Source organism: Thamnophis elegans, chromosome 2, assembly GCF_009769535.1.
Source record: "Thamnophis elegans isolate rThaEle1 chromosome 2, rThaEle1.pri, whole genome shotgun sequence".
NCBI lineage: Eukaryota > Metazoa > Chordata > Lepidosauria > Squamata > Colubridae > Thamnophis > Thamnophis elegans.
In genome coordinates this window covers 90,181,284-90,209,189 of record NC_045542.1, presented here as the reverse complement: position 1 = coordinate 90,209,189, position 27,906 = coordinate 90,181,284, and the positions used below count along the sequence as shown (strand labels likewise).

At 35.2% G+C, this 27,906-nt stretch overlaps 1 protein-coding gene across 3 annotated transcripts in view; it reads left to right on the top strand.

Moving 5' to 3' along the window:
• RNF130 (ring finger protein 130) overlaps positions 1 to 25,982 on the top strand; it is a 46,335-nt gene extending 20,353 nt beyond the window's left edge. Inside the window, exons 6-9 of one of the 3 annotated variants that reach the window (XM_032210851.1) lie at positions 1,336 to 1,432; positions 2,343 to 2,547; positions 10,155 to 10,248; positions 12,041 to 12,214. In XM_032210851.1, the coding sequence (XP_032066742.1) occupies positions 1,336 to 1,432; positions 2,343 to 2,547; positions 10,155 to 10,248; positions 12,041 to 12,056 (412 nt within the window). In that variant the 3' untranslated portion in view covers positions 12,057 to 12,214. Of the gene's footprint in view, positions 1 to 1,335; positions 1,433 to 2,342; positions 2,548 to 10,154; positions 10,249 to 12,040; positions 12,215 to 20,678 lie in introns of those variants that run through there. The other 2 variants (XM_032210852.1, XM_032210853.1) reach the window with 2 other exon arrangements.
• Positions 25,983 to 27,906: the final 1,924 nt, after the last annotated feature.

Genomic DNA, 27,906 nt, shown 5'->3' with positions numbered 1-27,906 from the left:
TATAGGGACATCAAAACATGCAAGATTGACTATTTTATCCAGATAATAATAATTGATTTTTTAGATTTCTTTTTTCATTCTTGGGTAGTTTTTTTTCTTCTATCTTTCACTTTTAGAATATTTAGAAGAGTTGTTCTTATGGGGTTTTTTTCTACTTGGTACACCACCCACAGTCCACTACTGTTAGGCAGTCAATAGATTTAAATAAATAATAACAAAATAATAAAGAGTAAAAGGAGCTAATTTTCCCATATAAGTCAAGCAAAAATAGTCCCATGTACCCCAAACACAGCAATGGTTTACAATAGCAAATAAACTTTACTAATACAGTCTTGTGTTTAGATGGCTGTCTTTTTAACTGCTGATAGATTAAATGTGAATAGAATATTTTAAATCCGTTTGCACTAGTTTCTTTTCTTGGCCTTTGACTTTCTTTTAGTTAAATGGAAGAAGTCTTGCTAGTGATATACAGGTTAGTTCCCTGAAAAATGTAAGACCATTTCTACTGGGTGCTCAAGGTTTTTTTTTTTTTTTTTAGTTTTAAAATAATAATCTAAGTAAATGGTACTTTCTGGAGAATATAGTTTGCAATCCCAAAGGATATGTGCAATGTCTTTAATGACTGATGTGCCATAGATACACAGTTTTTCTTTAAGTGGAACTCCATGGTACCTTCTGGGATTTGAATGGGGAATCCATATTCTGAGATGGATTAAAATACTGCACTTTGGTGTTGCCAATTGCTTAATAACAATCTTAAAATCATTTCCAAAAATAAAGCAAATAGATATCTACAGAATTATTGTAGATAAAGGTCCAGGAACAAGTGTCTTGTACTTTATCTAAATTTATGTCACATGGTGCCTCACTGCTTAGTGTGAGTGAGAGAGTAAGAAAGAAAGAAATTGAATGAGGCAATCTAATAATGGATTATTGCCTAAAGATAAGGCACAAAAAATATAAGATAGAACCAAATGATTTTTTATATATTGACATACATATTTTGGACAGTATAAAAGAAATAGAAACTTCTATATACAGCTGTGACATATTTTTCATTAATGCCTTATACAGCCAGATATTAGCTCATTTACTTCCTTCTTTCTTCATGTTTACTTTTTTCTTTCAGAAAAATAATAGAACCAAAAAAAATATTTGAAATATGCAGTGCATAAGTTTCAATTATAATGTACATACTAAAGAAACATTAATATAGTAAAAAGTACAAATCTCATTTTATTAAAACTCCCAGGCAAATTATTCAGAATGCTAATCAATCATATTAAAACCTCTGCCATATATTGATGGTTTACAATTATTCCCATTTATTTTTAGGCATGTTTTTCATAAAACCTGTGTAGACCCATGGCTAAGTGAGCACTGTACCTGTCCTATGTGTAAACTGAATATTTTGAAGGCCTTGGGAATTGTGGTGAGTTGAAGCTTTACAAAAACAGTTAATACTGTTGAAGTATGCATTCTAAATCACAAATTCATCCAACAAGAGACAGGTTCCAAGATGCGTTAGTTGATTGCATGAAATAGCCATGCTAAACAGTAGATTTGGAACTAATAACTCAAAAAATATTTCATTATTCAGGATTGTTTTTATTAGTTACAGCTTGACATTTTCTGCCAAAACCCTTAGTCATGAAAAAGTCAAAATAAAACTTGATTAAATTGACATAAAGTAACCCATCTTCTGTAACATATCTATTTCACAGAGCAAATTTGTTCTATTAAAAGATATTTTAACTGGATTAATGCATTAAAAACATATTTTAATCTAATTTACTTACTAAGTTTAAAGATTTATTTATTATTTCTGGGTTTGTTGGTGCTAGAAATCAAGGCAACTTTCACTAATGCACCCATAAAAATAATTATCTTAGGCTGATTAAAAAACATGATCTGAATTTCTTTCCTTTGAAATATTATAACACCATCAAATTAACGCATAACTCCACTTGGAAGATGCCCATCTCTATTGGAGGAGTGGGGTGGGGGAGATTCTGAATAAAGTTGAAAAGAATGCAATGTCACTTACTTCATTGGTTATTTTGTTTATATACTACTGGGTTTGTGAACTGTAAAATAGTTTAATTAATAGATTGTATAATGAAGAAAGACATTCACATAACTAGGAATAAAACATTGGGATGAGCTGCTCAATTTGATAATATTTTCAACCATTTCTTCATGATTGGGATTTGCTTGAAATAATTGATCTCCATTTGGTGTTGGTATTTATGTTTCAGGTTTCATGATACTATCTCATTAATGTATAATTTTGCTAACTGTGTAAAAATGGTATACATTAATATGGCAATACTTATTTTCAGACAAATGTACCATGTGCTGACAATATGGCCTTTGACATGGAAAGACTAACCAGAGGCCAGCTAGGTAACAGGGGATCAGTACCTGGTGACCTTAGCAGTGACAGCTCACTCACTCTTGAGCCCCTACGTACTTCTGGTATATCACAATTTCCGCAGGATGGAGAGCTGACTCCAAGGACAGGCGAGATCAACATTGCTGTAACTAGTAAGTAAAATTTGCTTTTAATAGTAGAATCACTCTTCATGTGTTGCTTTAGACTTGTTTCTCTTTAACATAATACACATACTTTTATGGAATCTACCAAATTAAGGAAAATACAAAATTTTATTGTGATAAAAGTTACACTAAATCTGAATAGGACCAACCTCAAAATATTGAACTTAAAAACATTTCTGACAAATATAATAATCAACAATTGTTGCATACTATTAAGGGAGACCTATTGTTTAAATCAAGAGAAAGCAGGTTGTCACTTTCGAAATGTTGTTGGAGTGAATCATGCCTCACCATTGGCCTTATTTGCTAGGCCTGATGGAATCTGAAGTTCAGCTCTATCCGGCATGTCATGTTTTGTTACCTTGGGCTTTGAAAGACTAAACAATTTGTGTAGATAACTTTGGATGTAAATGGTGGTGCTTTCTGCACCTTATCTTTTAATGTTTTAGAGTTAAAAATGGGAGGTTAGTGTACTAGAAAATAAAGTTCAAGCCCCATATTAACTTATGGATCTAGGAGGATCCACATGATATAAAGTTTATTTGATTAATGCTGAATAACCGGGGGGGGGGGAGATAAACTGAGGGAAGTGACCTTGGGGAATAATCAAAGCAAATGGAGGTATGGCATATTATTTATTACGTAGTTTTACCTCAACTCTCCTTACTGGTAAAAGGTCAAATTGGCTACCAAATTTTTAAAAGTAAAAAGCAGAATGTAAAATTTTAAGAAAATAAATTAAAATTAGCATTAAAAGTATAATTAAATTAATTAAATAGAAGTATGGCAGAAGAGGTTCATATTTATAGAATTCCTAAATGCCAAGAAACTGAAGTCCAGATATCCCAATGGAATTGAGAACATTTAGATTGAGAACATGTGAAAAAGAAAAATCTTTGCCCCTATGTTAGAAATTCAAGCCTCTGGCTGCAGGGCCTCTTGATGTCCAATAGGTTATTAATAGAAGTCAATATCAGCTCCTTAGGTGGTGCTCAGGAAACAAATGACCTTTCAGTATATGATCTCTGTATCTTGTACCAATTAGCAACTTAGTTACCGCATTTTGAACTAATTTCAACTTTAAGACCATTTTCAAGGGTAGGCCTATATATAGGGGATTGCAGTAGTCAAGACAAAATGAAACCAAATGTGATATCTGTCACAGACAGAAAGGGATGCTATTACACAACAGGCATAATCGAAGGGAAATTCTCCTCACTACAAGTTGCCACTTGTGAATTGAGCAACAGTTGAGGATCGAGAATTAGTCACATAATAGAGGTGACTCTATTGACTGTGAGGATAAAGGTTCATTCTCTGAGCTTATGGGTTGGTTTCCGAACTTTTCGTTTGGTGTGTGTGTGTCAAGTGAGGGTGTGGTGACAATTTTGTGATGGGTCAGCCTTGAGTTATCAGTGTCTCTTGTCACAAAACCCTCACTTGATACAGCCACACCTGAAATCTTTATAAACAGAACATTGACACTGACATACAGTTGCAAGAAAAAGTATGTGAACCCCTTGGGGTTACGTGGAGTTTTGCATGAATTGGTCATAAAATGTCCTCTGAACTTCATCTAAGTCACAACAATAGAAAAACACAGTGCTGAAAACAATACTACACAAACATTAGATGTTGCCATGGTTTAATTGAACATAACATGTAAACATTCACAATGCAGGGAGGAAAAAGTATGCGAGCCCCTAGCCTAATGACTTTTCCAAGAGCTAATTGGAGCCAGGAGTGAGCCAACCTTGACTCCAATCAGTGTGATGATATTGGATGTGTTGCTGACAGCTGTCCTGCCCTTTAAAAACACACACCTGTTTTGGGTTTACTGGTTTCAAGAAGCACTGTCTGATGTGAACCATTCCTCGCAGAAAAGAGCTCTCAGAAGACCTACGATCAAGAATTGTTGACTTGCATGAAGCTGCAAAGGGTTTCAAACGTATCTCTAAAAGCTTTGATGTTCATGTGTCCATGGTAATACAGACTGTCTACAAATGGAGAAAGTTTAGCACTGTTGCTACTCTTCCTAGGCGTGGTCGTCCCGTAAAAATGACTGCAAGAGCACAGCGCAGAATGCTTCATGAGGTAAAGAAGAATCCTAGCATGTCAGCTAAAGATCTACAGAAATCTCTGGCACATGCTAACATTTTTGTTGACACATCTACAATAAGGAAAACATTAAACAAGAATGGAATACATGGGAGGACACCACGGAAGAAGCTATTGCTGTCCAAAAAAAATATTGCAGCACGTTTGAAGTTTGCAAAAGAGCACCTGGATGTTCCACAGCACTACTGGCAAAATATACTGTGGACAGATGAAACCAAAATTCAGTTGTTTGGGGAAAACACACAACACTATGTGTGGAGGAAAAAAGGCACAGCACACCAACATCAAAACCTCATCCCCACTGTAAAACATGGCGGAGGGGGCATCATGGGTTGGGGCTGCTTTGCTGCCTCGGGGCCTGGACGGATTGTTGTCATTGATGGGACAATGAATTCCAGGGTTTATCAAGACATTTTGCAGGAAAACGTACGACCATCTGTCCACCAACTGAAGCTCCGCAGAGGATTGGTGATGCAACAGGACAATGACCAAAGCATACAAGTAATTCAACAAAAAAATGGCTTCAACAGTACAGAATACACCTTCTGGAGTGGCCCAGTCAGAGTCCTGACCTCAACCTGATTGAAATGCTGTGGCATGACCTTAAGAGAGCGATTCACACCAGACATCCCAAGAATATTGCTACACTGAAATAGTTTTGTGAAGAAGAGTGGTCCAAAATTACTCCAGATCGTTGTGCAGGTCTGATTTGCAACTACAGGAAATGTTTGGTTGAGGTTATTGCTGCCAAAGGAGAGTTAACCAGTTATTAAGTCCAACGGTTCACATACTTTTTCCTCCCTGCACTGTGAGTGTTTACATGTTATGTTCAATTAAATCATGGCAACATCTAATGTTTGTGTAGTATTATGTTCAGCAGACTGTGTTTTTCTATTGTTGTGATGTAGATGAAGTTCAGAGCACATTTTATGACCAATTCATGCAAAACTCCATGTAATCCCAGGGAGTTCACATACTTTTTCTTGCAACTGTACCCTAAACTCTGCTGAAGATGTTACCTAGTCTGGTAACAAAATGTTCGGAAACCAATCCACTAGCTCGGAAAACGAACCTTTACCCTCATCCTACACATGAGCTACAGATAGTATACCTATTGCAGAGGTATTTGTGTCAGCAGTATGATAACACTATTTTCTAAATTTGTCAGCAGTAATATTTCAGTTAACAGTAACATGTTTTAGACCCAGTTCCCCATTCCCAATATGAATTTTTATTGGATAAATCTGCTGTTTAGATTTATCCAATAAAGACTCCAAAGTTTTTGAACTTCTCAGTATCACTTCAGTTTCAAAAAGAACTGAAAATATTTCACCACTGGTGTTGATCTAAGATCTGGCCCAGAAAAATATTAAACTTTAGCTCTCCGGAGGCTGTGGCACCATTATTCTCATTATTTTACATTATGCTCACCCCATTATAGATCATAACTATCAAGTACATGATACCAGAAGATAGTACTTCTATAGGAGATAAGCTTACAGCCAATTCTGATTAAAAATGATTTAGCATTTGATGGGAATTGAGAAATCCGACATAACCAACAAGAAGAAAGCTTAGGGTACAATTAGAAAGATGAACAAAGATCCCCAAAAGATGGAACAACATAGCATAACAGCCAAATAAATTGACATACTACCACTTGCCCCTAAATGGCAACTCTCCAAATAGAATACAGAAAAATGGCAGGAATTATGAATCAAATGAGTATTTTAAATGGTAGAAGCAGCAAATTCCACAAAATATGTGAAATCTTATAAATCTTTTGGCCTTAATTATCTGCAAATTGAGAAAATATTTTGGATTGGGCATCATAAAATAGTTGCCGGAATGTTTCAGAAGTATCTGAAATAAATATGCAAGACATGGAGACAATCAGTGTTGCCGCATTGTTTAAATTGGGCAAAGGGTCTTCAGGTCCAAAGAGCTTTTAGCCAATGCCAAATCATGCATGCACTTTTTGATCTCTTGGCAGGATATCTGCTTGTTAATCATCATATGGTACTTTGCAAGTTGTACAGTTTGACAGAAGATTTTGAACTAATACAAAATATCCAAAAATGCACTTTAGTATAGAGCTTGGAGGCAAACACAACCAACCATCCATAGATTTAGTGGAATGGCTTATCAGAAGAAAAGGCGCTGGCACCATTCCTCTTTAATGTTGAAGTGAATGATCTACTAATATATTCAAATAAAAAAAGATTTATCTTTGATGGTTGTCTATTTGAGTATTTGAGTATTTGAGTATTTATTAAAATTTATAGGCCGCCCTTTTCCCTGAGGGGACTCAGGGCGGCTTACAATCACAAGGGAGGGGGGTGCAGTATCAAAAAAACAAAACAAAATGTGAACAAAGAAAAATAGTAAAACACAACTTTCGTTCAGCAATCAAACACCCGGGCGGGTGAATTGGGAACCTATCCCCAGGCCTGCTGGGAGAGCCAGATCTTGAGGGCTGCGCGGAAGGTCTGGATGGTGGTGAGGGTACGGATCTCAACGGGGAGATCGTTCCACAGGGTCGGAGCTGCAACAATGTTGCAGCTTTGACAATGTAACAAGGAGGCTTATTTAAAGGCAGTGATACAAGTAATTAGAAAAACTGACTACCTGTTACGCTGGCAGTCAAATTAGTCAGTGCCGAGCTCCATTATCCCCAAAATTCCCAGTGGTGCTGATAAAGAAGGCACTGACCTCCTTTATCCATTTCTTTTTCATCTGAGGTCATTCTTTACTAGGTTTAGATTGTGATTCAATCATTCTACTTATGATTTAATTTCTGATCTGTATTTTGATTCTGCCAATGGAAGAAGGTAAAATACAGTTTTACCTTATTTTAATTTAACTGCCAACACAGTTTAATTTAACTGCCAGGTAGTCAGTTTTTCTAATATTTGTATCATTGTCTTTAATCTAAATAAACACTGTTAAAGCTTGGCAATCATTAGATGCTCTGTCTTGGCTTTGTTAGTTCAGTGTTGATTATACACTGAGAAGCCACTTATTCAACAAAAAGTGACTAGTTATTGAACAACACGTGTTAAATCATCACAAATTGTTTAAAGCCCTTTAAATCAAATGCATTTCATATTCCTGTAATAAGCCCAGCAAATGTTAAAATGGAGAAAATGGCAGCAAAGGAATGACTCGCTTGAAGGTCCTAATTGCCTACATACTCAAATTAATAGATCAAGGGGGGGGGGATACTCTACTAAATCATTGACCAGTGACTGTGGCAAGAGGCATACTGTCAAAATCTACTTTGGACTTTGTTAGGGGAAAATAGTTGCACACTTTTGGACCATACTGTAGCCAACTCACAAGCCCTGAAATAATCACATCCAGTGGAATCCATTTGGGAATTGACTTAAGAATAAGATGGGGGAACGTATCACTCCTACAAAGAGGCATTTATTGTATACCTTAACTTGAGGTCAGTTGGGCTATTTAAATATCTGAAACGGGTAAGAGTTGAATATTCCATGTGAACTGTTGACATCCTTGAGATCTATAAGGAAAAACAAAGAACTGAATTGACCAAATATTATCTATAGGCTCTGAGCGTTCTTTCTTTAAATTTGTACTATCTTGATGTGAGCTGATGTTTTCAAAGCATTGCTAGTTTGCTTTTTGCAAAAAAGTATTTTGCATGGTAGGGTGATTTAGATTCTTCTCTAAATTACTTTTTATGCTCCTCAACAGGTTAATAAATTACTGATAATAGAAGTGGCAATATTTTGCCTTCTGAAAAATGGATGCTTCCCCCCACCCCCAAGCCTTTTCCTTTATGGCAATTGTTTAGTAAGATTATCCATTCTGCTTTCTGAATGTTCAAAATATTTAATGAGCCGTATGAGTTTAGCAGTAACACATGGTTTCTGTTTCAGTTTACCAATTAATAGTGCAGTTTTCAAGGAAAGAGGAGTACACATTAAAGATCCTTGTTCTTGCTAGGCAACTTTGTGAGTTTTGACATATTTTACACATGTAGAGATCAGCTTTGATTAAAGTCTCCAATTCAACCTGATTCAAAAAGTCACATCAACCTGGAGACCTGCTCAAATTATATACAAATTTAACCTTTAACACAGCTGTAGTATTTTACTAATTGAATGTATTTCATTTGTTGAAACGAAGTAATTTGAGAAGGGAAATATTGCTTCTACTTATGTTTCCATATATTCTGCAAACCGGTTACAAAAATCTTTGTTGTACAAGATTTCTATAAAAATACGATACAGTATGTAATGCTGGAAAGCTTTACTTATGGCATTATAATTTTTGTCTTACTTTTCATTTAATTTTTGTAAGGTCAATATCTAGCCTGAAAGTTCAGACTTATTTTTTCTATAGTTTCAGTTCCATAATTATAGAAAGGGCTGAGTGAAGAGTCAAATTATATCCATTTTTAAAAATGTTTTGCATGTTTATATTACGCTTAAAAATAATGCACCATTTTCTGATTTTTTTTAAAAAATGTAGCAATGGGATACATTTGTATTTTAAAATGTAGGTCAAATCTCAGTGGTCCAAAGCAGTTCATCAAAACTCACGTTTAAAAACAACCATAATAACCTGTTTCAGTATTGTTTGCTACCCTGGCCAAGCAGACATAGAGATGACAATAATTAAAAACATGAAGCATTTTATTTCTATCTGAAATCTTTCAGGTTTTGCTTTTTAAATATTTTTTTGTCATTTTTTTTGTCATTTTATTAAGACTTATAGGCCGCCCTTCTCCCTGAGGGGACTCAGGGCGGCTTACAATCATAAGGGAAGGGTGTGCAGTAACAAGAGACAAACAATAAGTGACCAAAAATAAAATGGTAAACCACAACATGCATTCAACAGTCAACACTCGGGCGGGTAAATTGGAAACCTATCCCCAGGCCTGCTGGGAGAGCCAGGTCTTGAGGGCTGTGCGGAAGGTCTGGATATGGTCAGCCAGCATGTACCAGCCAGTTAAAAATGATATACAGATAGTATTTTTTTAATTTGCATTCATTAGACTAAAATTATGGTTTATTATTTGTTCTACGTGAAATTCTGCCTTTAAAAAGTAAACAAACAATAATTACTGGTTTCATGTCATGTGTGTATCCTCCTAAATACTTACTTGGAAATCTATCAATTTTGTCAATCTTTAATTGCAGGTAAAACACTTGCTTCTGCTGTCATTACTTTGCATTTGATTTAAGCAATTCATTGATAATTAATTATTTGGGTCTGCTAACCAGTCTACAAGTATACTGCCTACTTTTTTCACTTTTCCCCATAACTTTTTGGCTGCCCTTCTCCACCCAGTATCTTCCATTGCTAAACTTCTGCTTTCCTCTGGAGCTTCACTTCCTGGTGCTTCATGACTAGAATGTTTATCTTCTGCTTCTGATCTTTGAGGGCTATGTTTTCATCGACATATGCCTTCCACGAGTGATTTCCTCCCTTTCCTTTGTCAACAGAAGAATGGTTTATTATTGCCAGCTTTGGCCTCCTAAGTGCCCTGACACTCTGCTACATGATCATCAAAGCCACTGCAAGCTTAAATGCTAATGAGTAAGTAATTGTACAAATTGTTGCATTTGTGTGCATGACAGATTTGCAAAGAAGCATCAAGTAGAACATGTAGGCAAATTGGCATATTAAGCCAAATAGTATTTTCCTACCATTTAAGCTGGGTATACAAATACCCCTCAGTTTTAGTTCAGAGCAAACAGTTCCATATTATCATGCTTAGCATCAAGGATAAATTGTAAATACAGCAGTCTGGGAGAGAGAAAACACGCAAGTGCCTGTTTTGCTCCATGGGAAGATAACAGAGTTTTATTTATCATTATACTAGCAAAAGAAATAATCTATCAGAAAGCCTATATAAAGTATGAAAAAGCAGCAAGGACATTTTATTCAGCACTCTTATTCCAATGGGACAAACACCAACAGGTATATCTTTTCCCTGATCCTGTTCCCAATTTACTTACAGAAGTCTAGTTTCCAATTAATCAAAGGCTTGTTCACGTAGCATCTCTGTATTTATAAAATACATGAACAGAGAATGAGAAATGTTTTTTCTCAAGTTTTCCTTTACAAAGCATCAACTTTTTAAATAGTGGAAACTTTCATTAGTTAGTGTTAGAAATACCATAACATTTCTGGTAAGAAATCAGAATTGATTTATCTACGCCAGTACATTTTCACTTTAAGTTTCAGCCACTAATTACTAAATTTGGTGATCATGCATATACTGTAATTATTTTGACAACTACTACAAATACATATTACATCTCTGCTACAAATTACTGAGCCAGGTTTACTGGTTTCCTATTGCTATTTAAAAACCAAAGATATTTGACAATGTTATCTTGCAAATTGCCTCTATTATTATAGTTGGATGGCCACTAAAATCCTTAAATAAGGTCTTCTCTGGGTTCTGCAATCTAAAGTTACTCATAACAGTCTTTTCTGTAGTAGTTTCTGGAATAACTCCTTCCCAATTCATGTGAGGCTGTCTGTCATAGGTTTTACCTTAGCAAATATCATGGATGATTTTTCTTTATCACTCCTTTTTGTCTATTTTGTAATGAATCTATTTCTGGAGTGTAATCATTGTATTTTTGTTTTTATAATAAAACAACTTCAGTATTAATTAAATAAATAATAAATAATTGTATGGCAATAAGTATTAACTTATATTAAATTAGAAATGAATAGTGCAACTTCCCATATACCTTTCAGTTTTGCTATAAAAAAAAACAGAATTGTATCTCTCGTATCATTTTCCTTGATTAAAATATTTCCACTAATGTGAATACATCATTTGACTTTATCCAGTTAGAAGTGTATCAATTTCACATAATACTTCCTTGCACTAATAATTACTATTTAATTACACCAAGATTTTATTATCTTACAATGACATATAGAAAATAGGATATAGATGATTTTTATATCACCATCTTCAATTTCATAGACATAGGAGACTATATTTTGATGTGATGACACAACATAGAAATGTGGGGGGGGGCATCTACTTTAGGTTAACTCTTCCTAGGATGGTTTGATTAATAGAATTCATACTTTGGGGGAAATTACCAATATGTCAAATAAAAAAGTGATAAATAAAATTCATTACTTGTATTATTATCTTCTGAAGCAGCTTTTTATTTCTAACTCCTAATGTCTGTAGGTTTACCTTTACAGAATAGAATAGGTCTGTCTTCCTTCCCATTGACTTTAACATACAGTTTGTTGCCTCAGAATACTCTGCTTATAACTGTTTTTGAAATTTTCAGTTTTACTAACAGTACAATCTTATTACTAATATTATATGTTTGTTCTTACTTTCTTACAGAGCTGAATGGTATTGAAGATAGAATCTAATCATCTGCTGCAGGAAGAAAGCACTTATTTCTATTATCATTTTTTGATAATGTAACAAATATCTGTTGGTATATTTTGTTTGCATAATTTACTAATGCTAAAGCTTTGTACTAAGAAAAGATCAATAAATTTTTTGAAAAAATTAGCCTCAAATTGACTTTTGTTTACTATTTAACCAAATTTCAGTGAAAGATATCTGTTTTCTTACCTTGGAAATCTTTCAGGCTGATTCTTCAAAACTGAACCATGTACACATTTTTCTAAGAACATGGTACTAGGAATTACATAACACAGCACTAGCTCTATATAAATCCAATCCATTTAAAAACTGCTGCAAACAAAAACAGTTTAGAATATATGTAACTACCATGGAAAACATGGAGGGAGGCTGGTGGTCTGGTAAAAAAGTGCCCATAAGTACTATATTACTAAAATCCAAAATAACATTTTTTTAAAAAAAATTGTAGCCACCCATTTCAACAAGCTATTTATGTTTAGTTGCCTCTCATGTGCTTTCTTACAGTGCTCTCATTTAGTACTATTTGGTCTTTATGCTTGGATATATATGTATTGTACCTTCTCTGAAATTTCTATATATTGAATGCTTCTCTAAATAGTTTATACTGAATCATCCTAGCATTTAGACTCTCCAAATATAGTGTGAAATCTAATTTCATAAGAGAACTTCTCCAGTTATTGTCTTTTAACTAATGTTGGAAGTCTGTATCCAAGATACACTATATTGCCAAAAGTATTCACTCACAACTGAGTCTGATTATGTGGATGGGTGAGCGAATACTTTTAGCAATATAGTGTATTTCATTTCTGAAACATAGACAGTTTTGGGTTATTCAGCACAAGAACACGAAGCAGTAGTTGCTTCTTCAGACCTTCAATTCATTCACCAGTGTAGCATCCTCATTAATGTACAGTTGTAGAGCACTGAACTCCAGCCAAAAAATAAGATCAGTGACCAGTGAAGTAGTCAGACACCAAGGCATGAATGTGCAATTCTTCAAATATAACACTTTATTTCATTTATTGAAACATTACTGTGCATTTTTCTTTTTAAAAAACTAATTTATAATGGGATTTAATTATTTTCTAAGAAAGATTAGAAAGTAGGGCATTGACACTTCTTCAACTTGGAAAAGCAGCCAAAGCATATGTTAAAACATATTTATTATAAGTTGTCAAAAAGCATTCAGGTAAGGGAAACCTTTATAAATTAACAATAAAGTGTCTTGAAGTTTAACTAATACAAATATTTCAGATAGTACTTGCAAATTATTGAGAAAAATATCAAAGAGGGAGGGAGGGATTTTGGTTTTGAAAAGTTGAGTAATTTATATAGAGGAAATTTAGAAAGAAGTCTATTTTTTTATAAAAGAAAAATGTTTATATAGTGTTCTTAATGTGGCCTTAATGTTCACATTTCCTAGATTTCAACAATCATGTTAGGAAGGTTCGTCTTAACTAAATTTAATATTAAATGTAATATTAATCATGTTAAATGTAATTTAAGACCACTCAATGATTTATAGTGAAAGCATTATGTTGAAAACCTCTAAGATACCTACATAACTCCTTTGAGCATGTTATAATAGACCTTTAAATACACACCTAGTTTGAAGAGTGGTAACAAGGTATGTTATGGCTTTTAGTAATATATGTGACTGCAGCCAATGTTATTTGTTCCATGCCATGTATTTGTGGTACTGCCTTATTGATAGCAATTGCATCATCTTCATTAAGGCTGTAAATGTTTAAGTGATACAGAATATACTGCTTCATTTTTCTGTTCTGATTAGTGTGATTAAGAAAGCACTGTTTGGTCTTACACTGCTAAGAGTTCTATAGAAGCTGTGATAGCAAACACACTCAGAGTTTGAAGAGAGGGGAAAGTCCCACATTCCATACTATATTTTTTTATTATTATATTCAATGCATTAGCTCGTTCAGAATACAAGTGCTGTACTGTTATGCCTCCAAAGAGCCTTGTGATAATACTCAAATAGACATATTTGCATAATTTAATTTTCATGATGCCATGACTTCCTAAAATAATACATTAGTCAGACCCCCTCAAAATATTGATAATACTGAGAATTATAATGCAATATTATCAATAGCTACTGGAAGAATTAAACTCTCTTCAGGTGTACTCTGTGTGCAAGCTATCAGAGCTGTACAGATGCAAAACTGAAGCCCTGTCAGAACTTCCTCCTGTTCTGCCTGGTCTAGCTGACTATTCCATTTTATAGCTCATCATTTTGGTTTTTCAGAGTACAGTAGTCCTCATTGGGACCTGTGCTTTTGGCATTAAGTGAAGTGGTTGCTAATTGGGAAATCACGTAACTGCAACAGTGCTTTCCTTTCACACCTCATCCTCCCCTCTTTGGAATCTCACCCTAGCTCAGGTAATTTGCAAGCAGGGAAGTAATGGTTGTGTTTACATTTGTTGGAAAGAAAAGTATTTCAAAAGTAAGAAATAAGGGGTACAATGCTCTGGAGTGGCAGCCCTGAATTGCTACCCAAACAGCCTAGTGCAGCAGTGTCAAACTTGATTCCACTAAGGTACTACACGTCAGGGGTGTGTTTGACCTTGAGAGGCTAGGAGGCATGGCTAAAGTGGGCCTAGCCAACTTGATGTCACTCGTGTCAGGGACGCCTGGGGTAGCCTGAACACACTGCCAGTGAAAATGGGCTCCTGAGCTCCGTTTTCAACTGGGACAACCTCCTTCAGCCCTCTGCCAGTGAAAATGGAGCTCATGGGGGCTGCCCATGGCTCTCTCGTGTTCCATTTTTGCTGGCAGAAGCACCACAGGCCAGTCCGCTGTTTTCAGGGTGGCCCTGCAGGCCAGATCTAAGCACCTCCCTGGGCCAGATCTGGCCTCCAGGGCTTGAGTTTGACACCCCTGTCCTAGCGTATTCCCCATTGTAAACCTGCTAATTCTTTCATAATCTCTTCCACTCCAGTCTCTTTCCAATGGCTTTGGCAGTGGGGAGGGGGAGGGGAAAAACAGGTCAGGCACAGGACAACATGTAACCATAATGGCAATCATACTAAAAGTCGTAAATGTAGGCATTGGTCATAAAGTCATTTTTTTCAACACCATTGTAACTTTAAACGATCACTGAACGAGGCAGTCAGTAAGCAAGGTCTATCTATAGTAGCATCTGTCTAGAGTGCACATCCCAGATTTCTGAAATCTGTCACATCACTGCCATTCTTACCCCTTCTGCCCACTGCACCTTCTATCTCATTTCGCCTCTCCCACATCAAGCAAGAAGCAACCAAGAATTCTAATCTCAAGAAATTGGCTATTGGTATTCAAATTATCTGATATAGAATGTCTTGATGCAAAAATAAAACTTTATGGAAGTTAATGGTTGATAGATTTGTAGAAAAAAGTAAATAGTGTTTTGCAATGTAATGTGATATATTTTGGCACTTGGATCATAGAAAGAATTTGACTTAAGATTCAGATTGCATACTGCTTATATATAAATGTCTCAGAACAGCTGCTTGGAAATAGTAGCCATCTCGTTCTTTATACATTTTAAACTATTAAGTGAGGCTGTGATGTCCAATAAATAAGTAAGAACATTTTAAAGAAACTGGCAAAATGATTAAGTGTCATGAGTGTCTCATGTGATGGTCTTACGTTATATCATTGTGTTAAAGAATATGTAAATATTTTTCCCTTACTAAGCTATTTAGTATATTTGTTAATTTAAGTTGCTTTGAGGAGAGCAAGTCTCAGATTAGGGTGATAGTTTAAGACATAATAAGCATATTTATAGCAGCAAAGTTATAAAGGTGTTACTTATAAGATTTAATGAAAACATTTTTCATGCTGCCCTACATAAGTAGGATTATAATCCATCGTAAGTACCAGGATACAGCTTTGGCTAGGATGTAATTTTGCACATAATGGTGCTTTCTTGGCAGTGAAAAATGATCCTCTGAAATCAGTTCAGGCGATCAGAGAGTTGGTTGCAGCAAAAATTTGTTTTCTCCAGCTTTGCCTCTAATTGAATAAAAAGCTTTTTAGTGCCACAGTAAAATACTTGGAATATGGGGAAATATTTTAAAGAACTAGTGCTAAACCGAGATATAGGTGCAATAACCTAAAGACTAAGGGGTCACAGGTCATGGTTTATTTAAATAGTATACAGGGCAAAATAATAAATGAAATTGAGAAATGCATGGCATAGAAAGCAAATTGAAAGAAGATCAGTGCAGTAATCCAATTAAAACATCACTGATAGATGGCTCCTCAGTCAACGCATCCAGTGACAATAACAATCTCTAGTTAGATTGTTGAATTGTTTAAATGGAATCTGCTACCTATTTTGTGTCATACCCTATCAGATGACAGAGAGTAGGCATTGAATAACTTCTTTGTGACAGTATTTAAAAAATGTTAAGTTCCTCAGATTTTTATTCAGAAGAATAAACCTTCAAAATTCTTTCATTTATCCGCCATGATTTCTCAAAGTTCAGGGGGAGGAATCAGGAATGAAAAATTTCAAGCTTTCTTTACAGACGTTAATAGGGTAAATGGCTGTTTGGTTTATCTGTAACATTAGCAAACTATATTCTGCCAGTATAAGAGAATGAGAGAATTTTGCAGAAAAGTAGTTGACGTGTCATTTGAATCCAGTGAACAGAACCAACATCAGTTGTACAGTACATCCAAACTTATGTTAAATTTAACAATTCACTTCAAATTAGAACTGATGTATGGCATTGTAAATCTTTATTTTTAATATCAAAAGGGTTAGTGGTTTAATCTGTAATAAGGATTACGCAAATGATTCTGGAGCAAATTGTTTTAGTTCTATATTCATTCATTCTTTTATTCATTTCCCCCTAGTTCTGTATAGACCAGCGGTTCTCAACCTGTGGGTCGCGACCCATTTGAGGGTCGAACGACCCTTTCACAGGGTAAGATCATCAGAAAACACATATTTTCCATGTTCTTAGGAATCGAGACACGGCTTCTCTATGGTTGGGGGTCACCACAATATGAGGAACTGTATTAAAGGGTCGCGGCATTGGGAAGGTTGAGAACCACTGGTATAGACAATATAAATCCATTCATCCATCCACTTTTCATAGATTCAATTTTTCAGTTAAAAATCTAAGTGTTTAAGCATAATATTATGCTTGTAGGAAGCATAATACTGAAGGAAAATCAAAGACTGAATTTTTTAGCTTAAGCATGAGAAAATATTCAAGGTAACTGGTTTCTATGTCACCCAATCATTGCAATCCAATACATGTGTCCTTTTTAAAAGATCTTTGATAATATAAAAAAAAAAGTCTTTTTATCAAAACCAGAAGAGGGCACCATCCTTCCTTTCTCAGAATAGGCCCCCAGTTCAATTCCATAAACTAAGAGCCTGCATAGCAACTGAATTCTGGAAAATCTTCAAGTCTGCCCAAATTAATTAAAGCTAATGCTGACTGGTGGCTCCTTTTCTGGCTGCCGTCCTTACTTAGATTAATAAAACCAGATCAATACCAGACAATTGGTATATAAAGCAAGATTTTTTTCCCCCTCATTCGTAAAGAAGGAAATAAATTTTATCCTTCCAATTATAAACCTTTTGTCATTTGGCAGCAAGTGGTGTGTCAGGAAGCCATCTTCTTAATGAGTTTGAAATAAATTGAAGGTGATAATAATGGGAGCTAAACTTGAGGGAAATATTTGGAAAATATTGGCCAGATTAAGAACAGAGTCTATATAGTAGATTATGGCTAAACCTAGTTGGTAAGTACCGTACTCCAATGGTGGGATTCAATTTCTTTTACTACCAGTTCTGTGGGTGTGGCTTGGTGGGCGTGGCAGGGGAAGAATACGGTAAAATCTCCATTCCCTCCCCACTCCAGGAGAAGGATACTTCAAAATCCCCATTTCCTCCTGATCAGCTGGGACTCGGGAGGCAGAGAATAGATGGGGGAGGGGGCAGTCAGAGGTGGTATTTACATATTCTCCAAACTACTCAAAATTTCCACTACCGGTTCTCCAAGACTGGTCAGAACCTGCTGAATACCACCTCTGCTGTACTCCCATCTCAATATTTGAACAAATAAATATGAATACTTAGATATATAATTGCCGTTTTTGGTTTGATAGGGGAGCTCAAAGAAAATTCAGAATTGAATATGCAAGAAAACTATCCTGGGGCTCAACTTTCAATCTAGAAAGATGCTAAACCCAGGAGATCATTAATATCAGTAAATAAAAATTGAAGAACACTTGAAGTTCCCAAACGTACTAGCTTCAACCAGAATCTGAGATGATAAAATTTTAGATAAGCCCAAAACAGATGTAGCCCAGATTTTGCCATATGAGATCACTAAGAGTTGAAAAAAGCAAATGTTAACTTTTAGGAATTTTGATTGGATGACTTCTAAGGCTGAAGTGTCCTAGAGGCATATCTGAGTACTGTACCATATCACATCACATTAAGAACTTTTAGCTTCAAATAGTTTAATTGCTGTGGCTGAGTTAATACCTTACGTGTATTTCATAATAATAACACTGCTATTTGAATTTTTAGTTTAACTCACTCTCTTGATTAGTGTAATAGGCAGAAGATTTAAGAAAATACATCAAAGTACTTAAAGGTTTTGACCTGCGTAATAAGTCTCTGGGTAATTTTACAAGCAATTGTATCTTTAAAATGCTTCCCTGAGATTACCAAAACGTTTGTTAGAGCAGTGTTTCTTAAAGTATGATTTGAAGGGTCCTGGATATTCCCAAACAATCAGGGGTTCCATGAAACCAAAATTATTTGCCTGACATTGAAGATACTTTCAAAAAAATCTCATTATTGTGTGTGTGTCCATAACTTTTAAAAATGGGAAGGGGTCCTGAATTTTAAGAAGTATCACCTTATAGCAATAAGACAATAGAATTAATGCATTTATACACACGACTGGGATAGGATGACCATATTATCAACATAAGGAATAATAAAATGGACCAATGTGCAAAAGATGGAAGATGGAATTCTGGCTTGGCAAAAATGTTCAACAATATTGTTAATGCATGAATTACAAATAATTAAGGGACAAGAATATATCTTTGGTTTTGGGGTGGGGTTAGGTTCAGTTATATCAGCACTGAGATTTCCCTTAATTTATGCCCTTACTGTTGCGCAATACTATTTTCAATTTAAGGAGACAACAATTGATTGATGTAACAACTAGTTTCTTCCAGAGATTGTCATGTGGTGGTGAGTCAAGTACCACCTTTATAAAGTTATAAAGTTAACATAAAATATGTTTTTGGGTGGAGTACAGTCTTAGCCAACGATGTAAAATTGTGTATTTGTCTATTGCTGGGAATCCAGAGCTGAATCTAGGTTGCTCGGTGGCCAAAATATTCTCTGATAGCATCCAATTCAATATTTTATTTGATATTATTCCAAAATACTATTTGCTAATTAGATATAAAATATTATTTGGTTGATCATTAGTGGGATCTCATATATATATATATATATATATATATATATATATATATATATATATATATATATATATATATATATATATATATATATATACTTAAAGTCACAACCCCTGGTGTTATATTTATGCTGATAAATAAATAAAGGGAGACTAATATTTGGGCATACCAGGGATTGTGACTTTATATATATATGTATATATATATACACACACATACATACATACATATATACACACACACACATATACATATACATACATACATACATACATACATACATATATACTATGAGGGTGGTAAAGTTAAGGCAGCCTTTTGAAACACAAGGAATTATTTATAGCAGTGAAAAGAGACGCTAACACAGATGCCCTAACCAAGCAGATTTTAAAGCAGAAACTCTGGTAAAATTAAATCTTTGCTTGAAGTTTTGTTGCTTTTCAACTGAACTTTACTTTGGGGTTTTCTCTTTAATTTGGAATCCAATTGGGAAGGGAATCATTTATTAGAAGGATTTACAGGTCCCACTTAGAAGCGCTTTGAATGAGAAGTATTTATCCCAGATCTCAAGAGGAATTAAGTTGTTTCTATTTGTAGAGTAGCAGAAAAAAGGAAGTAGCTGATGAACAAATTTTGTAACTAAAATGATATTTTGGATTGTGTGATTCTTCTATATTCCATTGTTGGAAAAACTATTTTAATTATCTCTTGAAAAATAGACATGAAACAAATATTTCTATCTAACACTAATCTTTGTTAAAGTATGTTGTGATATAAGAAATTTCTTATTCACCTTGATCAATCCAGAACGGTCTCATATGATATAATAAGCATATTTGTTTTTAAAGTTATATTTAACTGACAATATTATGACTTCTTGATGTCTACCACTGTCTTATAAGCTATATTTTCCAGTGTTTCCCAGTGAATATATCCAAATGTAGTTTGAATGTTTTTCTGATTTTCCACCAGTCTTGTTTCAAATAATATTAAATACAGCATAATTCTAGGATGAATTTACATGGAATAAAAACAAAACATTGGCAACACATTGTTAATCACTTTCCTTTTTATTTCTCTCCTCGTTTCTGACCATTTTTATTGTTGCTTCTTTTGTAGGTGGCCATTTTTTCCACCGTAATTCTCTCTCCCCTCGGAGCCTGGTCTATGAGAATGATTTCTCTTCGATCGAGCCTGTCTTGGACATCTACGATGAGAACAAGACCTGAAAGGGAATCTGCATTCTTCTTGCTTTGCTCTCTTTCCCTTTCCCTTTTCCGTTTCTCATTCCTATTGTTGTGTACTCCTTCCATGGATGTCCTTTGTCTGAAGAAGAGCTGCCTTTTTCCAGAACTTGTGCCTGGCTGCCAGGCTGCAAAGGTGAAGCTCAGCTGAGGCAATATCTGAGGATGACGTCTCTGAACAGATGAAGTATGTGCACAAGGTCGGCTGTTGGAGGTTGCCGAGTTGACAGAATTACCATTAGCAATGCCAACATGATGGTGTCAGTATGCTAGAGATTTTGCCCTACTCCGTTTTAATTTTGTACAACAGTCCTGTTTCTTGAGTAGGCACGTGATAGTTCTCTTATTTTCCAAACCAATAAATTACCATGTTTGCAGCTTACTTGCCTGATGCAGGAGCTGATAGGCTAACTGCCCAAAGTTACTTTTAATTTTGTCCTTAATCTCACATTGAACACTTCTATTCCAAAGGGATATATATATATATATATATATATATATATATATATATATATATATATATATATATATATATATATATATATATATATATATATATATATATATTGCTGTTTAACAAAAGAAACTATCACAACAGCAGATTGCAACCTATGACATTTTCCTGGATTTGGAGGATTTTTTTCACATCCTATTATTGTGGCTAAATGGCCAGAAGTTGCTTGGTGAGAAAGGAACAACAGACACAGAAAGTGACATTTTTACAGCCTTTTACTGACTTTCAAGGATTCCGTTGAGATTTATAAACCCAATCTTTGAGCGTGACATGATTAAGACTTCTTAAGAAGAATCCAGGAATCACAAATATATATTATTGCTTGATTTTTAAGATATGTGTTCTTTTTTCACTCAGATTTTTAAGAAGCCAATAATGTTGGTGTTATATACTAAAAAAAAAAAAAAAATCTGGAAGCTTCCTTCCTACATGTTTTTACTTGAGGTAACTGTATTCGCAAAGCAACACTTTTCTGAAGCTAATTCTGTTCCTGAGGAGATCACTATTGTGAAGCACGTGAGGAAGACAGGCAGCTGGGGCATTAAATGCTGGAGGAAATCAGTTTTGATTAGAATGGTGAGACACGGTAAAAAAAAAAAAAGTATTTTGATGCAAAAACAGACAGGTAAAAGGACAAAAACAATCATGTTTTTAAAGCAGCCAAAATGCTGCTTCAGCAAAAAAAAAAAAAAAAAAGGAGATTTGAACTATGTTATGGCTCCTTAGTGTTCCTGTTGAGGAAGCTCTGTAAAATAAGTGACAATGTCATTTTTTCCCATTGTAAATTTGAGGTCTCTCTATATAAAAATATATAGAGAAAACAAGCTTGATTCTATATGACGCTTGATTGATGAAAAAAAAACCAAACTACTAGAAAGGTAAGATATGTTATGTATGTGACTTGTCGCGTAGACAGCTTAAGCTGTAAATGAAGAGACATTATTGGGGGGGGGGGGTGTTCCTACAAAGGTTAGGCTTTCAAAATCATTACTTCTGCCCTGGAATGTAGTCATGCTGAAACTTCAATGCAAAAAATGTGAAATTAGCTCTGGACTCTTTGCTAGGTGGAATGCTTAGCCAGTGTTATTAGGAGGGCCATTCTATAGAGCTGATCATTCTTGAATGGTTGATATATAGAGTTTTTAAAATGTAGCACTGGCAGCATGGACATATATGTGTGTGTATGTGCCAGGCAAGTTTCAATATACTCCATTAGCCATTAAAAAAACCCCTCGGAACATAATTCTTTTAGAAGCACAGTTTTGACGTATTATGAATTAAAATTGAAATGGTTAGGGTGGAGTTTAATAGTATTGAGGACAGGTGTAAGACTATTGTGATATTACTTGAATAGACAGACAGAAAAGCCCTGCACTTTTTTTTCTTTTCACACTGCCAGTATCCTGTAGTTATATTTATCTATCAATAGGAGACAGTGTTATCTTATGTGAAGTGCTCTCTTTTGGAAAAGTGTGTAGTGCATAGCTGCAGTTGTGATAATTCTAAAAAAATTCAGCACCTTTCCTATTCATTATAAATCTACAATTATTGATTACCAACACCATTGGCATACCTTATATTTTTAATATAAACCTATTTTTAACCCAATGTTGACCATGTGGAGACCCGACCTGAATTATTATGATACGTTAAAATCTTAATAGTCATTGAGACTTTAATAAGATTGGTGGGATAGTTAAAATTATGTTATCGGAATAGCTCCACACAGTTTACTCATCCCTGAAAATACATATATATCTTTGGAAACAACCACATATAAGGAACTTTAAGAAAAAGAGGAATCCAGAATTTTTCCCATTTCAATTTCATTAACTATTGAGGAGATTTAGGTATAACTAATATATTTTTGATTGGGACAAGGCAGCATTTTTTTAAAAGGAGGAGGCCATTTGACTGTATGAATTGTAAATTGGAAAATGAGTTTTTAACAGATATGGAAATTTTCTATATCCCACGAAGGATGTAGGATTTAACTTTTATGCTGGAATCACCCTATATGAATAAGTACTAGAGCAATTATGGTTTGGGCTACTATCTAATCTCATAATCCCCAATTGTGTATGTGTGCAATTTACTCCATGAATTGAACTTTTACCTGACATATGCCAGATAATACCAAAACACAATCTCATCTCTATTGTCATTGGCATGTTGGGATCTTGGAGCATAAAAGTCCTTTCCAGGCTTAGATCTGAGACCTTCTGAAACTGGAAATACTAGGGACAGAGTTTGCATGCAAGGACCTTTGCTTTAACACTAAACTCTAATTCTGCCTGGTTTCTTTTGCAGATAGTTAGGCTATAGAGATCACTACGAGTTGCAGCTAGTTTTCCAATCATGAATACTTCGACTGTTGCCCAAGTCATTAAAAGCAGCATTATCTGGAACGGAAAGTTTTAAGATTAAGACGTGAAATATTTAATAATTGACAGTTGCCTGTCAACTCATTTTGGTCAAGATTTATAATACAGATGTTTTCATATCCTGAGATTTGGCGTATATATTTATTTATTAAATTTATTGGCCATCTTATCACAGGGTAACTCTGGCTTACAATATTAAATTGATAAAACTATATAAATAAAATGCTACAATACAGAAATGCAAAATACAATATATAGCCCTAGCTAAAAGATGGTATGGGAGGGAGTAGGATGAGAGGGGTGTGTGTGGGATCTATTATATGTGACACATAAAGTATTGTTTCCTGAAGGAGTTTTATCACTGTAACAAAAAAGCTGCCATGTGTTTTGTTTTACAGGCAGTGCAATACACTTGTCTAATCAAGTGAACAAGAGTTCTTAGCCCAGCTTCAAATTCTTGGAAAGTAGTTTATGGATATTTGAGCATAAGTACTTGTTACTCCTAGGTTATGCTATTAGAAATTGAAAAAAGGGTTTCAAAAAGATTGGTTAACTGCTAGACATTATGCTGTTGTGATAACTACATGGACACTTTCAGAAAATATTGCAGTAAATGTAGCACTTAGTTATACTAATACAATAGTCTGAATTTCGTAATGTTCCTAAACTACACAATTGTCAAGAGCAACCCCAAGAAGACCCATTGCCTGAGGCCTACTCCTCTGGTCTCCACCATCCAGGTGCTTTCCCTGGCAGTATTAACACCACCCCTCCTCCTCTAGCTGGACACTCAATAGATGTTGCTCAGAGGGCATTCCCAAAGTGGACTGCTTATTCTGAAGGACCATGCCCTTAGGCCCAATGATACTGCTGCTTTGAGGACAGATAAGTAGCAGCAGATGGAAACCTGAACTACCTCTTCTTCCAGTCTGCTGCTTTCCTAACTGGAGTGCAGCAGTGAGGAAGGCAGAGGCCTAGAAATGCTGGTGCACAGCAGAAGCATGTAACCTTTTTCTGGCCAAGGACTGAAACTGACGTTTGAATGGCATGCTGAAACCTACCCTGCAGGAACTAGATGGCAGTTGGGTAATTTAAATTTGAATTAATATAATTTAAATTAATTAATTGAAGGTGATTGCATCCCAAAGTCTGATGCCTGCCTGAAATATATGATGTAGTATTACCATACAAATAGTGTTTCAATCCATAATAACTTTGCATTTCCTCTTTTTTGCACTATGAAAGTATATGGTACCACTGATGTTATAGCAAATTGTGGGTATCTTCTCATGTTGACCAAGGAACACAGATTTTCAACTTACTCAACATATGCAAAAACTATTTTGTGCAGAGTTCACATAAGTTCACCCAACCTGCATCCCGTGATTTTCCTGGGCATCTCTCTGAAGCTCCTTTTCCATTTTATATGGATGGCCAAGAGAAAGGGTAATATGCCTTTTCTTGTGGGTATTGCCAGGCCTTCCACAAAGCTTTTTTACAGTAACAGAAAGGGACTTTTTATTAAGAAAGCTAATTTCATATGTTAATTTCCAGAAGGGTGATTCAAATCATTGTAATTTAACAACCTGAAGAGAATATCATCAATATAAAATGATGACAGCTTCTGAGGAATGTAAAAAAGAATATTAACCATACATCCCAAATATTTATATACAATAAAAATACATTCTGCATACTAGATATTTGAAACTGCAATTCCTATGATATCTTATTTCTCCCGTTAGCTAGTGCTGATGGACGTTAAAGCTGAACTATGTGGAGGGGCATCTGTCTAGTTTATTTTGCTGGAATTCTCCATGTGCCCCTCTTAAGTATATGGTAGAAAATTGAAATAAAGTAAGATTTATGATTAATTCATATTGAATAAATGCAATTATAGCCTAGCCTTCATAAATTGCTCCTAATTACAATTTTCAAAAATGTAGAGGAATCAATTTTTCTCTATTCAGAAATAGATTGTTGTACCCAAAAGCAAAGGAAAACGTTGAAATATAATAGGTAAATCAGTTGTTCCAGCCACATGTTTTTATATAGTAAAATGAAAGCTTAAAAGTTTCAAGCCAAGTGGCATAGGAAACCATGGCTATAACCACACTACAGAATATCTGCTTATGTTATTTTTATTATCATGCTTTCCCCAAAAGTATTCTGACAAATACTGTGCAGCAAATGCTAAGAATTTAATTAGCAATCTCTATTGCTTTCCTAGTCATCAACACTCAGCTTTATATCAAAAACAGAATGGTGGTGCGGTCTAACTTTAACAAAGATGAATCATTATATAATTCAGTCAATGTTAAAAATGTACAGTCTTAAGGCATACAGGGGTGAAACTCAAAAAATTAGAATATAGTGCAAAAGTTCATTTATTTCAGTAATGCAACTTAAAAGGTGAAACTAATATATGAGATAAGACTCATTACATGCAAAGGAAGATAGTTCAAGCCGTGATTTGTCATAATTGTGATGATTATGGCTTACAGCTCATGAAAACCCCAAATCCACTCTCTCAGAAAATTAGAATATTACATGCAATCAATAAAACAAGGATTGTACATAAAACAATATCGGACCTCTGAAAAGTATAAGCATGCTTATGTACTCAGTACTTGGTTTGAGCCTATTTTGCAGCAATTACTGCCTCAATGCGGCGTGGCATGGAAGCTATCAGCCTATGGCACTGCTGAGGTGTTATGGAAGACCAGGATGCTTTAATAGCAGCCTTTAGCTCTTCTGCATTGTTCGGTCTCATGTCTCTCATCTTTCTCTTGGCAATGCCCCATAGATTCTCTATGGGGTTCGGGTCAGGCGAGTTTGCTGGCCAATCAAGCACAGTAATCCCACAGTCATTTAACCAGGTTTTGGTGCTTTTGGCAGTGTGGGCAGTTGGAAAATTAAGTCAGCATCCCCATAAAGCTTGTCTGTGGAAGGAAGCATGAAGTGCTCCAAAATCTCCTGGTAGACGACTGCATTGATCCTGGTCTTAATAAAGCACAGTGGTCCAAAGTCCTCTTTTCTGATGAGAGCAACTTTTGCCAAAAGCACCAAAAACTGGTTCAATGACTGTGGGATTACTGTGCTTGATTGGCCAGCAAACTCGCCTGATTTGAACCCCATAGAGAATCTATGGGGCATTGCCAAGAGAAAGATGAGAGACATGAGACTGAACAATGCAGAAGAACTGAAGGCCACTATTGAAGCATCCTGGTCTTTCATAACACCTCAGCAGTGCCACAGGCTGATAGCTTCCATGCCACTCCGCATTGAGGCAGTAATCCGATATTGTTCTATGTACAATCCTTGTTTTATTGATAGCATGTAATATTCTAATTTTCTGAGATGGTGGATTTGGGGTTTTCATGAGCTGTCCGCCATAATCATCACAATTATGACAAATCACGGCTTGAAGTATCTTGCTTTGCATATAATGAGTCTTATCGCATATATTAGTTTCACCTTTTAAGTTGCATTACTGAAATAAATGAACTTCTGCACGATATTCTAATTTTTTGAGTTTCACCTGTAATTTAGCCACCTGAACTGTTTTATTTTTAATTGAAATCTTTACTAAATTTCCACAAGCTCATTTTCGATTAGTCACTTTACAATGTGTTGTTTATGGATTTTTCTAATTAATGCTGCTACTTAATTTTTCCCTCTCTCTCGATACATGTTCCAATTTATACTATTCTCCCTTGCCTTGCATACACCTGTATTCATACTGTTCCTCACTGCTGTTATTTATCATGCATTTTCTATCTAAAGAATATAGAATTGGTGAGAGTGGGGAAAAGTGTAGGAAGTAGAGTTTTCCAGGGCTGGCACTGTTGAAAGGATCAATACAACTTCCATCTTATTGTAAGCATGAAAAGCATAAAGCAGTATTTCTTTTAAGTTATAGGAAGGGTGGGAAAAAGTGCATTGGAAAGAAGCTTAAGAGGGGAAAAAGGGGCTGCAACTGCACTTGTCAGAGAGCAATAAATGGGAGTAGTTACACAGTCTATGCTGTGATCAAGCTTCCATGTTAACTGTGTTGTAATGAGTGTCTTCAGAAGCAGTCAACACCGTATTCATTTGAACTTCTAGAGCTAGACAAAGGCCTGAAGAAGTATCATGATATTCCATTATTGTCAGTTGTTGACAGTGACCTCTAGCAGAGAAGGACAGCTCAGATCTGCTGTGTC